This window comes from Leguminivora glycinivorella, unplaced genomic scaffold, assembly GCF_023078275.1.
Source record: "Leguminivora glycinivorella isolate SPB_JAAS2020 unplaced genomic scaffold, LegGlyc_1.1 Scaffold6, whole genome shotgun sequence".
NCBI lineage: Eukaryota > Metazoa > Arthropoda > Insecta > Lepidoptera > Tortricidae > Leguminivora > Leguminivora glycinivorella.
This window is the reverse complement of record NW_025952831.1, coordinates 1,357,551-1,374,806: the sequence shown is the minus strand read 5'-3', so window position 1 is coordinate 1,374,806 and position 17,256 is coordinate 1,357,551. Positions and strand designations below refer to the sequence as shown.

General features: G+C 33.0%; 3 protein-coding genes across 5 annotated transcripts in view; 1 reads left to right on the top strand and 2 right to left on the bottom strand.

The window, feature by feature from the left end:
- Window positions 1-17,256, bottom strand: part of LOC125242077 (orexin receptor type 2-like) — a 252,498-nt gene that overhangs the window by 27,035 nt on the left and 208,207 nt on the right. The window lies entirely within an intron of this gene.
- On the top strand, window positions 3,189-16,231 carry LOC125242082. 3 transcript variants are annotated; one of them, XR_007178820.1, is made up of 3 exons: window positions 15,053-15,193; window positions 15,400-15,478; window positions 15,800-16,231. XR_007178820.1 is itself a non-coding variant. In XM_048150786.1 (2 exons), the coding sequence occupies exons 1-2, from the start codon at window positions 3,327-3,329 to the stop codon at window positions 16,163-16,165; spliced, it is 372 nt and encodes a 123-aa protein (XP_048006743.1). In that variant the 5' UTR covers window positions 3,189-3,326; the 3' UTR covers window positions 16,166-16,231. The 3 variants fall into 3 exon arrangements, 2 of the variants coding, with proteins under 2 accessions (XP_048006743.1, XP_048006742.1); XM_048150786.1 differs by lacking the exons at window positions 15,053-15,193; window positions 15,400-15,478 and adding an exon at window positions 3,189-3,332; XM_048150785.1 differs by lacking the exon at window positions 15,053-15,193 and having other exon boundaries at window positions 15,214-15,478.
- Window positions 14,070-15,058, bottom strand: LOC125242083. The gene is made up of 3 exons (XM_048150787.1): window positions 14,925-15,058; window positions 14,406-14,554; window positions 14,070-14,281 (listed from the first exon to the last, which is right to left on the bottom strand). Coding segments are annotated over exons 1-3 (363 nt in total). The 5' UTR covers window positions 14,927-15,058.

The following is a 17,256-nucleotide window of genomic DNA, read 5'->3' as shown; positions in this document are numbered from 1 at the left end:
TAAATATATTTTGTTTTTTATTGTTATTATGATTAGTTGAACTTGCAAAAGATTTGACGTAATTATTTTCAACTGGTCTTTGACTGTAATTATTTTGAGTTGGTCTCTGACTGTAATTATTATTTGTTGTAGAACGAGAAGAGACGCTAGGTGTCTTTGACACACCAACAACATCTGATTTGTTGTTACGATTTAACGATTCGAGCACATCAGCACGATCTATCATAAATTTACAAAATTGTTCTAAAGTGGGTACATCACCGTCCAAATTATTACGGCATTCCTCCCATTTTAGCAAAGTGTTGCTATCTAACTTAGAAGATAACATGAATATAATCAACACGTCCCACTTGTCTGTGGGCTGCCCTAAGCTGGTTAAAGCGCGCAAGTTCTTGGTCACGTGATCAACCAAAAATCGCAATGATCGCTCTGACTCCCGTGGAAGTTGCTTAATATTGAACAATGAATTTAAATGATGATTAATTAAAACTCTTTTGTTGTCATAAATAGTTAAATGTTTGTATCTCGAATAAAAATGACAATAGAAATGATGTAGGAAATGTAAACAATAGTTATTATTGTTAAAACGTATCAAAAATGCAATCATTCAGTATTTTTCCTAACTTCGTTTGGTTTCGATCAATATTTCGCGCGAAAAAAGCCAGCTGCGCTCTCGTACTGTCAGCCACAAGCTGCGCCGGTGCTCGCAGCTTGTCACTGATGGCTTTTCCATAGCATAAAGTATCTTTCGGCTGGCGGGTGGATTGACAAAGGTTGGAGCACATACTGTTTTATAGGCTAGTTTTCAGCACTTTCACTCATTTTAAAAGTTTTTTTACGTTTAATATGACACCCATACAAAATAAGAAGAACGTATAACACTTATTCGTTTTTATAGACTAATATTGTGTTGTAAAACAATCGAGCGATACTAGGCTTAAATGACGTATTTGACATTTTTTACAGAAAAAATGTATATACGCTTATTTAGACTAGTATCAGTTTAAAAAATTGATCAAAATCCTACGCTAAAACTACATATAACGTCTTGTACGTATTTTTAGCCTAGTTTTTCACTTTTACGTACTTTTAGGCTAGTAATACTGGATAACATGTCAACCTAACCAGAGCGTAAAAAAACGTATATCTGCATATACGTTGATTTAGCTTAGTTTTGTTAAATAGCTGCTTTTTTGGCTAGGAAATCTTGGAAAATTAGTGCAAATACTGCCTTTTTAGAGAAATTTTCTCGGAAACTAGGCAACATATCGAAAAACGGAAAAAAGTGGTCGATGCAGCTTAACCTGTACATTACGAATATTACAATAAGTCAATTTCGGCAAAATGTCGAATAGCTGCCTTTTACCTTAGGACGGCAGTAGATGGCATTACACCTTTGGGGTACGCTCAGCTAGATCGCGCTAATATTAATATTTGACATTTTAACACATATCAAGCTAAGAATATGGGCCAAATTGTCAAAACTGAGGATCAAAAATTATAAGCCTGTGTCAAGAGATGGCAGTAGATGGCACTGTGATTACACATTTTACTTCGACAGTAACTCTCTATAATACTCGATCCTCTTTGCTACTAGCAAGGATTAAGTAAAGGAAGAGTTGTAACTAAAAACATCAGTAAATGCAGGTTATTAGTATAAGCACAGCTAAGTGACATCTAGCGACAATCACGCGTCAAACAGCGTGAATTATCAGTACCACTACTCGATACTAGGTGGCAACGGTGTCTCGTCTGCCAAAAAGTTAATATTAGAACAATTTACAACTTATATTACAAGCAGAAGAAATTGAAAACATAATACTGATTAATATTATCGTAATCAAAAAATTGGTGAGCATTAGACTATTCGTTCGTTTCGACATCTATTGATAAGTAGCAGTACTGATAATTTACGCTAGTTGACGCGTGATTGTCACTAAATGTCACCTAAATATTCCTATACAAATAACCCGCATTTACTGATGTATGGAGTTCTTCCCTTACTTATTCCTCTATGTAGGTACTAGAGATTGGAGAGAGTGGGACAAGGCTCCGAAGGATGAGTCGCAGTTGTTAGCTCATTGAGCATACAGTTGTGTGACACGACTTTCTGGTCGTTCTCGTGTACAGTCAACTGTACTAGGACAGTACTAGGCCACTGAGAACCCTTTCACAGTAAAAGTCAAAGTGACTGCTAAAGCAAATAAAGCACGGTGTCAATACAAGGTTCCAGATTGGTGTTTACTTGTCATCTGTTGACAGCGCCATCTATGATTGCTTTTACATACTAATCCGAATCCTAGATGGCTTACCTCTAGGATCGTATGTTCCCAGTCGATATAAATAGGTCATATTTAAGAGATATATCAATATCAATTCGGTATTATCAATAGTAATAACGTCATGCTAAACCCTTAAAACGCGGATCCAGCTTCGTGCCCAGGGGTGGGTCACGACCCACCCCTGGGCCTGGGGGTCACGTGGTCTATTTGTATGGCCAATCTAGGCTCCAGGGGGGGGACACATGACCCCCATGACCCCCCCCCCCCCTGGATCCGCGCATGAAACTTTGTAACTAGAATAAGTACGTTCACTTTTGAAATATACCTCCCCAAGACCTTCGACCTCCAGACACGTGGCAACAAGTGGCCTAGGATTCTAATTGGTTGACTGTACACAGAAAGCAATAGGAGCGTCCATTACAAGACAGAAAGTGTGTGTGAGTTGAAGAATTTGCGACAGGTATCTCTTATCTAGGCTATGCCTAGTGTGGGGACCAGACTAAAATGTAACTCACTGTGTTATTTAAATACATGTTTCAATGTTTCTTCCTTGCGTTATCCCGGCATTTGCCATGGCAAATGCTGGGTCACCCGTGGGTCATGGGAGCCTGGGGTCCACTTTGACAACTAATCCCAAGATTTGGCGTAGGCACTAGTTTTTACGAAAGCGACTGCCGAACCTGGCAGTCGCTTTCGTAAGGTCAGATAGTTTTGAAAGGTCAGATACCTTTCAACCCGAAGGGTAACTAGGGCTTATTGGCATTAGTCCGGTTCCCTCACAATGTTTTCCTTCAACGAAAAGCGACTGGAAAATATCAAATGACATCGCTCATTGGTACAAGCCGGGGTTCGAACCCGCGACCTCCGGATTAAAAGTCGCACGCTCTTACCAGTAGTGTAATATTGGTGCACCTGGATCAAAGAAGATCCAGGTGCCACCAATATTACACATTAGAATACTAATTTTAATCGATCGATCATTCAAATAATTACTCATTTTGTGTCCATTCAAGAAGTCACCTTTTCAAGTAGCGAGGTAGCAGGATGTTAGTAAGTTCTGATTTATCAGATTCAATTCTAAAAGTAACACTCAAACATTCAAATTTGTAACCAAGTCTATACGAACCATTTATCTTTTCTGATTACTCATGCCAATACTCGAAAACCAGTATAATATATGGTGTCCATGTCGGTATATGACATTGATAAATAAGAACTTCATCGATGTCTTCCACATTGTTGTCCATTTTTAATTGATTATTTATTTGCAAATTGGTTCGAGTGACTTTAGGTTTGATATTTATGATGGTACTAAAATTACTTATTACCTATATTATTTTGTTTTATAGATCATCATAATTTTAAAATAATAACACAGGTATTCATGATTATATTTTATTTTGTAAAAAAAACATTATTTTCTATACACCACTTATTCAGGCATGATACATTTTTAAAAGCGCAGACATTAGCATGATATATACAATTTTGAATATCACATTTATTTGAATATTTTTCGCATAAAGTCTTTAAATTTGGGCAGTCAAAATGTTCTAAATTATAAACATTATCACTGTCTGTTATTTCTTTCACCCACTGCACTTTTTCATAACCTTTTGTATAAATGTGTTTATCTTTACAGTAATCAACAATCAAATTCTTATAATTAAAATATGATACATAGCCTTCATTCCATAATATTCCTTTGTATTTTTCCACCCAAGAGACTTGTGAACGTTCTTTCTTTGTTAAGGTATAGAACGGATGGGGAGGGCTGATCAGAAACACAAGAAAACTTTTTTGAGAAATAATCGCCACTTCTTTTGGTATAAATTGATTATTTTCATTTTTAAATCCTTGAACATCCAAAATCACATTCATGATAATTTCCTTACTATATTACTCAAAGGTTTATACTCGACAAGCCGATCGTTTATAATTAAACAATAGGCTGTCGTTTTATCAGGTATGTCTTCTGAGGACTCGATTTCTATTCGAACGTCAACTGGGCCAGTTTTTAATGAATCGTTCTGCCTTGAGCAGTCTATTACAAATAAAGGAGTTTTTTTTAATGTGTTCAGATTAAGCAGAGGATCGACACCGACCCCATAATACGACTGACGAAAGTTAGCATACATTTCGTATAATATACTAAATTTGTCTTCGCTAAATTTTAAATTAAGAGGATCGTATGGAAAGTACTGTGAATTTAAAAATAATTTGACGTTAGTTATATTGCAGTGATCAAATATAGTAGAATTTTTTAGTTTGTTTAGTTTTCTATCAGTCTGTAATGCTAATATAACATATCTAGGCTTTTCTAACTGGGAAGCGGTTTTTACTGACCATGCATGTTTTGTTGTTTTAGGTAAAAGTGGATATTCATACAAATCCCAATTCCGGAATGCTAGTTGTATAGATCGATCTTTCTCTAAGCACTTTAGTAGTGGCAATCTATTACGGTCAGAAACTCTAACATGTGGTACCCGCCATTGGATTTTATGGATATCAATTTGAACTTGATCATTTTCTTCAAGTACAACACTATTTAAAACTGAATTACTTCTGTTTAGTACAAGTTCATGCCTACAGTTGACTAAAATCTTATTATAATCTTCCGCGAAGCCAAGCACTTTATTCAGAGGTATTATAATGGAGAAATGACCTTGCTTTAGAATACTCCCGCTTAGATCCCAACCCCACAATGCAGCGTTCTTACTTTCTCCTTCATTCATTGAAATAAGAGATTTCATCGTTGTAGTAATCCCGCAATTTTTATTCCGGTCAATTTCAATCCCATTTAGTTCGTAACTTATATCTTTGAACAAAAATAATATGGGGTTATTTGTAAAATTTACATCTTTTGTTATTTTTTTCCCACCAGCATCTACTCGCCATACACTTGCATACCCTTCAATGTAAATGGAGCTTGCAGATGGTAATACATACACATCTTGTTGATTTATAGGTATCCTGATTTCGTCATTTTCCTTAAAGCTATGATTGTAGGGATTGTATGAATGGATGGTATAGCTTTCAATTGAATTATCTTGTTGTGGAATATCTGTGATATGCAACATCTTATTATAAGTATTTTATTTTATTTTAAACCCAAGAGAACGAAGAAATAACTTATTGCTCTTAGTAATTCTCTTGCTAGAATTTAATCGACTTGCTCCTTTGAAGACTGGGAGTTGAATATTCGATGGTATTCTTGTAATTCCGCTTTTATTGAAAACATACATAATGTATCACTTGATTTTGTAAGGTAAAATTATGTAAACGTATGCTTAACACCCGATTCTAGACACTGTTCGAGGTTGAATGTGATACGGTAGAAGATATCGTTTATTATAATATTGTTGTATTATGTTTTTGGTCTTATTAAACACATAAGTTTACTTATTTAATAATATTTCTGCCAGAATGAATTCAGAAATTTTAAACATAAATGCCCACAGTTAAATAAATGATTTTTTTGTATATTATCGTAATTATAGCGTATATTAGCTCCCATATATTTTATGAATTCCTTTGGAGGTTTTAAATTTCCGTAACTATCAAAATATTCAATATAATTTTTATTTTTTCCATAGGCTACCCAGTGAGTACCGTTATTTTCAGATGAATCTAAATTAATCACACCACATTCCATCGGTAATGGTTTTGGTGGTAATTCATCTCTCATGAATACACCACGAAAGTAAGGAATACTTTTCGAATGTTTTATTATATCGATATTACTCAATGCTCTATTGGGTAGCCTGCCATCTAGTTTTTTTTATTTGTAACATAAATTCCTAGTCCACCCTTGTAGGGTTTAAGATGCACTCCTTTTCCAATACATTTACCCTCCATTTTCATATTATGTCTCTTTAATTTAGCTAGTTGTCGTTTTGCTGATTTATAATGGTTAATAGCTTTTCTTATTCCCGCAACACCTCCTGCTAAACTTCCTGTAGCCGATAATCCTGCTAAAATTGGAATCAATGGTAGAAATCCGCCAGTTTTAGGTACTGGTATCACTCTGGGTAATTGTATAGGCAAGTCCGATGCTAATTCTTGAGCAGCAGCATACGCTAATTCCATTAGCATGTTCTTACATTTTGGCTTTAGATTACTGATATGTCTTTTAGTGTGTGAAACAAGATTATTAAAAGTTTTCTTTAAGCCAGCTCCAAATTTCTGATTGCTAAGTTTCTTCTTATTTTCGTTTTCAGAATTATTTCTCGTGCGTTTCATTTTTTATGAAATAGATTTAAATGTTGGATATGTCTGTACTGGTCTCTATAGTGTAGAGTTTGAAATACAAATGAGTGTACAAAACAGTGAAAGTAAATTTAAACCCGATTACAAACGATTTGTCTTATCAATCCAACTATTTTCACTCGGTGGAAGGCCGAGCCACTTAACATATACTTTATTTCCTTTACGTTTTAACACTCTTTCAACAAGATAAACTTGAGGATGCAAAGTTTTCTGAATTTCTTGCGCATAGAATGCTCCTAAAATAGGCCTACGCTTGGCGTCTTCTAGATAATATGTAGTGGGGTTAGTATTTCGAACATTAGTTATCTTAAATATTTCTGTTGACCAATTAGGGGTAAATCGTTTCTCGAAACATCCTTTATACTTGCTAACTCTTACAAAATCTCCAATACGAAACCTTTTGCAAACCGGGTTTTTCTTTGTTAGTAAATTCTTAATGTATCTTTGTAATACAACTCCTTTATTACTACGATTGATCGTGATCGGCGCTCTTCCCACCGTCCTATGAAAAGTATGATTATATTCTGAAACTTTCTGGTCAAGAGTTCCATCGACCCATTTATAATTACCCTTCAGACTAAACTCCTTATACAGCTTAGCTTTAAGAGTTCTTATAAGTCTTTCAACTATTGATGCCTTTTTGGTGGAAAATGTAGAGTAATGATTAATATTATATTTTTGAACAACTTTTCTGAAATTACTATTATAAAATTCATTACCCCTGTCTGTTTGTAAATTGATTGGTTTACGTCCTCTTGATAATAATGTTTCAAACATTTTGGATACGGTTTCTTTAGTCTTACGTTTGAGTGGAAATGCCCAAGCGTATTTTGAGAAACAGTCAATAATCACTAATATGTACTTATAACCAGCATTCAGTTTTGAAAAAGTCTGCATATCTATTAAATCTGCTTGCCAGAGGTCATCAATATCTCTTAAAATGACGCTTCTTCGAGGAAAATTCACCCTTGCATTTTTATGAATTTCATTTACGACGTCCGCTTTGCTCATAATGTTTATTAATATTATATTCAAATTCTTTGTTAGAAATATTCTTTTCAACTTTTGTTACTCGATTCATTAAAACCGAAATGTTTTTATCTATATTCATCACCTTTTTCATACAGGCATCGATTTTGTTTATTATTTCTGTATTTATTGTATTAGATAATATATTTTCCTCCTTTATACTTAATACTTTATTAAATTCTGCTTTACAATTATAAATATCATTGTTATTTGTCATGTCTAAGACACGTTTATTTATTCACTGAGCATTAACATAATATTTCAATTTATTTTATTGCTTTACAATACCGGCTTCCTTTAATTCTTCAATAATTGATATAATTTCATTATCATGGTTGGTGTTTCCAGCGTCTTTGGATGCAATCAAAAGTTTAAGCCTTTCAATTAATTCATTTGGATCATCCCAATAAATATAATCTGTGTTACTTTTATAATGTTTTAATGCAGGTAAGTTACCACCTGTTTTAATGTTAGTGTCAAGTAATTGTGAAAAGAGAGGTTTGATAATACTGCAATATTTTATACCTTTGTCTCCTTTTAATTTTCCGTTTGGATCAAAATCTCGTTTATGTGCGTTTGTACGGGTTAACATTTCTTTGTATTCAGTTTTATCTTTTTCAGTAACAAGACTGAGATTGGGTTTGTTTCGCATCAATAGTTCTTTCAACCCTGCGGTTAATTCAAATTTTTTGTTGTCTATAGTAATAACATATTGTTTTTCAGTATCGGAAGTCTTATTTACCAAAGACAAGTATACATCAGAATTACCCATCATCAACTTTTTATTCGTGCTACGAATCCCGAATGGTATATTGATGTCCTCATATAAATCAATCATGTCTTCTTTTTTTAGAGATAGAAGTGTATCATTATTTTGTTCTTGAGAAGTTTTATTACTAACATTAGAGTATTCATAATATTCTGAATGCTGATCAGGAGCAATTATCTCTTTGAAATTTTTGTATCCTATAGAATCATTTAAATTCTGAGATTTGTCACTCGTATCTGTACTTGTAGTCATGTTAATAGCTGGTTTAACAAAAGAACTTTGCATAACGAGGTTTTCTAATGGTTCAGTAATAGGTTTAAAAACTTTTTTAAATTAATATTATTTTCATGTTCTTCATTATTTATCTTCTTTATTTTGTTTTTTATGTTATCTACTGCTTTGATAAGTTGATCTTTTAAATGTGTATCCATTTCAGCAGTCTTGACACCAACCTTTTAATACGAGCACTCAGTTTCAAGTGAGCCTTCGTCAACATTTAAAACATTAAATAATGGGAAATTTAAAAGTAAATAAATGTATCAAACCCCTGTCTATATCGTCCTTTATCTAGTGTACAATCTTTATTAATTAATAAAAAGCTAAAACAATCATCCCATATAATTGAACAAAGTTCTTTAAATTTTATCCAATCCATATCGGTGTTTACATGTTCATTGTATATATGTTTTAAGTTAGTATCATCTTGTTTAAAAACAATTAAGAGATTCACATTGTCTCTTAACAGTTGCTTCGGAATTTTGGAGTAAGTTTGCGATAAATAAAAACAATCAATTTGTCGATGTCTTCCCATAGCAAAGTAATTCCTAATGTTCACTTGATTTTCACATACAACATCATCGAAAATCATGATTGAATTGGTCATAGCATCATTTGGATGGATAACGTCTTTATTGTCATTAAATATTAAAAAGTTAGCATCTGGAATTTTCTCCATAATTAGTTGGAGGTAGCGATATTTTGGCTGAAAAGCGGTCTTTGAATACAAATAGATATTTTTAAACTTTAGACCATTTTCATGTAATAATAAATTTAATATTACATTAGTTTTACCACAGTTTGAAGGTCCACATATTATACAGCGGATTGTATTAGGTAATAATGTACTATGTCTTGTATTTTTATGTACGTCATTTTCAACGATTATATTATTTACTTCCAGAGTTTGGGTATGCTTAATGAATTTCATTGTTATTATGAAAAAAATATGATATCTCAACGCTTTTTATAGGATATGTCTTAACATAAATAAAACAATTGATTAACAGAGTAAATAAATTTATTAAATTTCTGGAGATTATTACAGATAGGTACAAAAAAAAACAAACAAAAACAAATTTTAGTATCACATTATTATATAATTTAAAATATAGTCTTACAGTGCCCCCATGGTAATGTTTGTATATTGTCAGGCAATATCTGCCTTTTATCATCGTTGCAGTTTAAAACTACTTTATCAACTTGCTGTGAATATAAAACATGTTTGATTGATCGAATCATATTCATATTATGGGTATACACTTTTTTTGTTTGCAAAACTTTGTCAAAATGTTTAATTCTTAATTTATTCGTTATAGGTTTTGTGACACCTTTTGCTTTCGTTATTGTCTTCTTTACATTTTTTAAACAGTACAGTTTTGCTCTTAATCCAATAAATTCAGTAATTACCGTACCACCAAATTCATCTTTAAATAAACCAGGTACTTTAGCATTTAGTTTAGGTATACCATAAGGGTTATTGTGGTCATAATTACTAGTATCATATTTTGATATGTTTTTATTTAGATCATTGTAAAAGTCATCAGTAATAATGTTATAAAGAAGGCTATCAGTATCAGTATAACAGAGTTTCACGTTTTCTTTGTACGTTTTTTTAATGAAATTATAATGAAATTGATATAAATGTGTTTTTGCCAATTCTAAAACTGTAAATCCAATATAAATCGGGCGGTCTAAACAAATTTTTTCAGGACTTAATTGAACAGCCACAAAGTTTTCATTAAATATGGATACATTCTTTACATTAGGTTTTAATAATATTTTTTCTGCACCTAAGTGTTTGTTTGTTTTATTGTCATTGTCTTTCCATTTTATTGCTAATTGAACATGTAAATGTTTTCGCTTATTTTCAATTGTTTTTCCAAATATAGCATTATTTAATAGTTTAAAAAAGTCTTTTTCAAATGAAGTAGAAGCTTCTTGTCGTAATCGAGTATTTAGATCAATATATTTTTGTAAGAAGTTAGACTGTCTAAAACGTAGAATGCGATGTATTTTCTGTAACACTAACCCGTTCTTTAAACATTCCTTCAAATGTACGAAATGAATGATATAGTTGTATTTGTCATATAAATTTGCAATTAACTTTTCTGACTTCCCACCTGGGGGAACAAACCTTTCAGGTGCAAAAGGCAAATCGGCATGCAGATCGTGTAAATGATCAGGATAACTCATGTCAACTTCTAAAATGTATCCATGTTCACCGTTTTCTGGTATAGTCAGTATGTCAAAATTTCTAACCCGATCTAAAGTTAAAAACTCAAAGTCTGATACAGGTAATTTTTGTCTCATAGCATAACCATAGAGATTGTTACAATCCAGATACATCAAATATGAGGTGGGTCTAGAAGTATCAAAATCAGGGGTGTATTTATTGTTTGCTTTTGAATTCCGAAGAGAACACTGGGCTAATCCACCACGTATCCCTCTTTCTATCATCTGATATACTTCTAAGTCGTGTATTAACTGTAATTTTACGTCTGTAAACAAAAGCATAGCATCCCAACTTAAATTAGGTGCAGATACATAATAGGCTGGGTCTAGATTATAATGCTTCAAACTTGTATTTCTAAAATGTTCAAACACATCGCTTAACAACAAGACGTCACATTTTAAGTATAAATCAGTATATTCCCCTAAAGTCATTATATTAAAAGCTGACCACACAGTTTCGGCATGATTATAATCAATATCTGAGATGTGTTTAGATTTTAGAGTATTATAAAACATTTCTTTTGTCGGTAGTTTATTGTCTTCATATTTCAACCAGGAATCAATGTAATCATAGGGATAAACACCTTTACGTGTTAATAACTGAAAGTGGTGGGTATCAGTAAATTCTTTAGACAAGTTAACAAAATCTTCTTTATTCAAACTTTTGGTTAACTCAAATAAACTGGAACTAAGAAATTGAAAAGAATCGATAAACTTTATTTCAATTGGTTTGGCGCTCGATTTGTTAGTAGAATATATAGTTTTTGTTATGCTTGAATATTTTTCCTTGGACTGTGGCATTATTTTGATAGACCCGGGGTACTTTGCAAGTTCTTCTATAAATAAATGACTATCATACCCCGTCAAATTATGTAAGACAACTGGTATAAAGGAACAGATTCTGTATTTCAAATTGCAAAGTGAATGAGCTGCACCTCTGTACTCTGATGTAATGTGATCGTGATCACGGACTTTGTCACCAAATAAAAACTGCTTACAAATATGACAGTGTGTAGCATTCTCATAATTACACTTTTCTTTATATGTTAATGGATTCATAGGATTATTTTTAATTAGTATGTTGTGAATTTCATGAATATCGTTTATTAACCATTCAACAAAAACTTTTACACAATCTTCACCTCTGTAAGAAACATATTTATTCAAACTTGCATCGTGCGAGCAGCATATGTAATAACCGAAACATGTCGGGACATGCTTTTTTAGGTTTTGCGTATTTTTACTACTGTCTGAATTACAATTAATTAACATACTTTCAAAATCAGCGTATATAATAAAATTGATTTTTTGTTTACGTTCGAAGTTCTTAAATTGAATGACAGTATTTTCATTAGGTAAAACTGTTACAATTTCGGAACAATGGTGTGTTTTAAATTTATTATCGCTTTTAAAAAATTGCAAACATGAGTCACAGAAATGCATGTGGCCTCTATGTAAAGTTACTTGTCTTCTAACTAATCGTACCAGGTCTTTAATTAAACAGTAATGTCCTTTACCAACGACTTCAATATATAATAGATTAAAATGATTATTTTTCTTTGATTTGGATCTATATAGAGGACCTGTTACTGCATACTTATTATCCAATCCATATATACAAATGCTTATATCAGGGTTATTTTTTCAAATAACTGTATATCGCTGACTGATAATGGGAATGACATTCCATCGATATTTAAAACATCTGAATAGTGCGGGTATGATTTAGTTCGACACACATTATTCTTTGCAGGATATAGACCAGCCAGTATACTCCATAAAAAGCAACAATTATCGTTGTTTTGAATATTAATGCAGCTTTTAGTATTTTTGACACTTGGGGGTAAAGGTATGTAAGTACCTCCTCGCATCGGACAATACTTGTTTACGTTAACTTCTAAATGACTTATTGCGACAAAAGACCAGCCTGATTCACGGTGCTCAAATTCTATAACTTTATTTTTTAAATGTTCAATCGTATTTTCAAACAGTTCATTGATATTTGTGTTTTCATAAATAACATCATATTTTGTATTGAATGACTTTAACTGTTGTTTGCCTGAATGAGGTAATGTAAAGTAAACGAAAAGCTCATAGTTTATTTTGATACTTTTATGTTCCCGTAATGACATTTCTACAACTTTCATAATGTTACTTTTGATATCACACAAAAACGTCTCAGGAGTTACGTATTCATTTTGTGTTGCATTCAGACGATAGGTGACTATTCTGTTTTTAAAGGCTGTTGCTATAATTTCAATATTATTCAAATCAGTTTTCAATATGCAATTCGATTTATGTAAATTAGTTCTCAAATGGGCATTGTATTCATTCTTAGGCAATTTAATTTGACATTTGTCACATTTCATTAAAATAGTTCTGGATAACGGACGGTTACGTGATCCCACTGTAAACAAAATAACACACTTTATAGATATCATTTTATTCCAAATTAGTACAACAATAGATATACATTTATAATTAATTAAAGTATGTATTATATAATACTTATATTCCATTTCATAACATAGGTAATGTAATTCAAAATGAATATGGGTAAAAAACATTATTAATAGATGTCAACAAATAAATGAGGGCTCACATCTGTGCTATTACTTTTACGTTGTGTTCAGGATAGTTGGATCCACGCATAGTTCAATCTATGCAATTGGTCCCATATTTTACAAAAAGGAATAATTCCATGTACGAAAAAGAAATAAATTCACTCTAACACGTTTGAACATTTAGTTAAAATTATTCACAGAACGTAAAAGGAATACCACAAATATCAGCTCGTTATTTATTAGTCATTTATTTATAATCCTCGTATTTTATTACAGATGCACTAATAAGTGTGGTAATAAGAGATATATACGATGGCTTAAATTGATCAATAATAATTGCTAACAAATGACGGCGCACATGTTCGGTATTCCTTTCGCGTTGCGTGAATAAAATTAGCCAAGTGTCTCCAAGCTTCAGTATTATCATCGGTTCGGTTTTTAATATTTACTACAGCATGACGCCATCGATTTACTGGTGTCACCTTTTCAATATCATCGCATTTATACACTTTGACCTCAACAAAGTGGGTGCCCTTTTTATCAGGATTTGTCTGACGAGCAAAACCGTTCGCAAGTCGTCGTGAAATGTACGATAATAATTTACCCTCCCCTGCAGGTTGGTTCGCTTCTAATCCCTCGTCATCGCTATCGGCACCGAATAGTTCCGCTGCAGTGCCGTGCCGCGGCTTCACAGGAGCTATTCTGACCCTCTTGCTCGAGCTTGCTGACGATGTCGATGGCTTGGATTTTTTCTTTTTTCGACCGCGTCAGCCTTCGGTGGTAGCGGTGGCGGTGCTGGCAAATCTTCCTCAGTGGAGGATGAGAGATACGAATCGGTATGGGACGAACGTTTTGACCTGGAAATAAAAATAAGTTACTATTAAAATATTATTAATTTATAATCTGCGTTAGAATACTACGTAAAGGCTATTTTATGGTTTTGAGAACACACAACTATCTAATATTTATGTATACACCTACCTCTTGCTCGAGCTCGTCGATGTCGGCGGCTTGGATTTTTTCTTTTGTCGATCACGTCAACCTTCGGCGGTGGCGGCGGCGGTGCCGACGAATCTTCCTCCGTGGAGGATGAGAGATATAAATCTTCAGCGTGGGACGAGGGTTTTGACCTGGAAATAAAATAAATAATGTGCTATTAAAATAATTCATTTATAATTATAATTCTCCATTACTCTAACGTTGTTTTATTTGAATAATGATTAATTATTTTTACGAGTTTGTTACTTTGCGAATATAAATAAATAAATAATATAGGATATTCTTACTAAGTCCTACAGTAAGTTTGCGTTGCGAGTACTCGCATAATAACACATAGAAAACAACCATGACTCGGGAACAAATATATGTGTTCATCACACAAACCCTTACTGAGATTCGACCCAGAAGCCCCTGGCTTAGTAGCTAGTCACTAACCAGTAGGTCAGATAAGTCGTCAAAATTATATAAGCAACATTACAATATACATTTATTCACACTTACATTGTATGATGATGATGTCCTTGTAGCTTCAGTAGAGAGAACAGTGGGTTTTCCTTGCTTCCTGTGTAGCGGAATGAATCAAGAGGATCGATCTGAGGAGCTTAAGTAGTGAAAATTCACGTGGAGCTAACGCAATACCTATATGAAATTTGTCAACGTGATTGAAAAACGCAACTCAGCACTTAGTCGGTGGAAACAATCATCGATTGCAAATCCCACAACGCAGCAAAATCAGATCACCGTGTATAATATAAAACAAATACGTGAAGGTACTTACCATATATTTTTTTATTCATTAAATTCATTTTATGGTTTTAATCTTAGAAAAACAGACAATGTCGCGATCGGAGCTAGTATATTTTATTTGCTTTAGTGCATTATTGCTAACATCGTAAATCCAATCGTATCTCAATACAATGTGATGTCATTTTTTTTAAACGTTTGATTTTGAACTCTAATAACACAATAATTTCAGATATAAACCCCCGAAAATAAGTGAAAATATTATTTACTCTTATATATTCAACGCGATTAGTTCTACGGAAAATATGTCGGTAAGTATTTTTTTTAGAGTGAGTGTTTGTATTATTATTATAAAATAATTTCAAATTATAATGGTTACATTACTCATACGTAATTGATATAAAATAATAATTAAGTAAATACAATTTTTAATGTATGTGTCTGCTTAGCGCTAAGTCCACCTGTAGTCACCTACTTCGTTAATTTCATCGGATTTCTCTGTAACTTATGTTTTTTTTTTTTGTGTGCAATAAAATATTTTATTATTAATGTAACTTATTTCAAGTTTTCATTTAATTAAAAGTTAATACTCGTAGTTAACATTAAACTAATAACTTAATTATTAATTACAGGATACATCAGAACACCTATTCAACTTCGTTCCTTTGGCATCATCCCAAACTCAAAGTCAGAGTGAACGGGAGTCAGGGGTGAGACGTCTGTCCTTGGGGGTCAAGAGGAAGGCAACACCCGTTTACTCGTTTATCAAAAAACCACATCGGAATGGAGGTACAAAAGTCATCAAAATAGAAATTTACGACAGTAACAAATTGAATGAGAACTTTGAACATATATGTAAATGTAATGCCGAGCTGTGTGCCCAATATGTAGTGAAAAATACGTTATTAGACCAAGTTTACGAATTAACGCGTAGAGTAATTGACAAGATAGACGAAGGTTTGTCCTCAGATACGCCACATGGGTACACCATCGAATAAGGGTACAATTTAATGTGATTGTGTAATATGAACATAGTTCTTAAGTTAATAAACATTATAAAAGTACACGTAATTTCATTTAACTATATCCAACTTTTACCTCAATGTTAATTACCTAGAGTAGGTACATAAAACTATAAAATAATATCTTATTAAGAGAACAGTACCTAACTCATCAGTACGAAATCAAAATCATTACTCATATCGGGTAGACATTTCTATTTAGAGATTTCAGATTACATACCTCAATGTATACAAAAACTCGATTATAGTTATACGTGTTAATTACCTACTAATATTCTAAATATCCCCCTCTTAAATACATGACTTCCTTAATTGATGTAAAATTAGCACATATTTGAATAGGTAGGTAAAACGAGTCAACTAGATGTACCTAGTACAAGCATTCTCCTATCTCGCTAGTTCCATTGAATACATGACTTCTTGAATGGAGACGAAATTAATATTTGAATGATGATTTCTTGGATTGCTTTGAAAAGTATTCGAACGTGTAATATTTATTGCAGTTACATTTACCTACAATCTACAAGTATTCTGCTACCTCACTTCTTGAATATGAGACTTCTTAAGTGAACGAAAAATTTTTTAATGATCGATCGATTCGAATTAGTACCTATTATAATGTGTAATATTGGTGGTAGCTAGATGTACCTACTAGCATTATAATACCTCACTACTTGAATACGTGACATCTTGAATGGATGCAAAATGAGTATTTGAATGATCGATCGATTCAAATTAGTATTCTAATGTGTAATATTGGTGGCACCTGGATCTTCTTTGATCCAGGTGCACCAATATTACACTACTCTTACCGCTAGGCCACTAGCGCTTGGGACAGGTGTATTCAATACAAAACGTCCAGCATGTCGAATCTGAACTCTTTCCTTCCTATATTTGTGTTTTGACCCATAGCAGGCAATGTGCGAGCCCGTTGCCCGCGGCATCTGTATTAGCAATGCACCGAAGTTTCTGGAATTGCGAATATTCTCATGGAAACTTCTCGAAATTGTTTTCACAGATGTTTGAGAGTGGTTGTTCGTTGTTCTAGTTCTGCGGCGTTTGCCCGC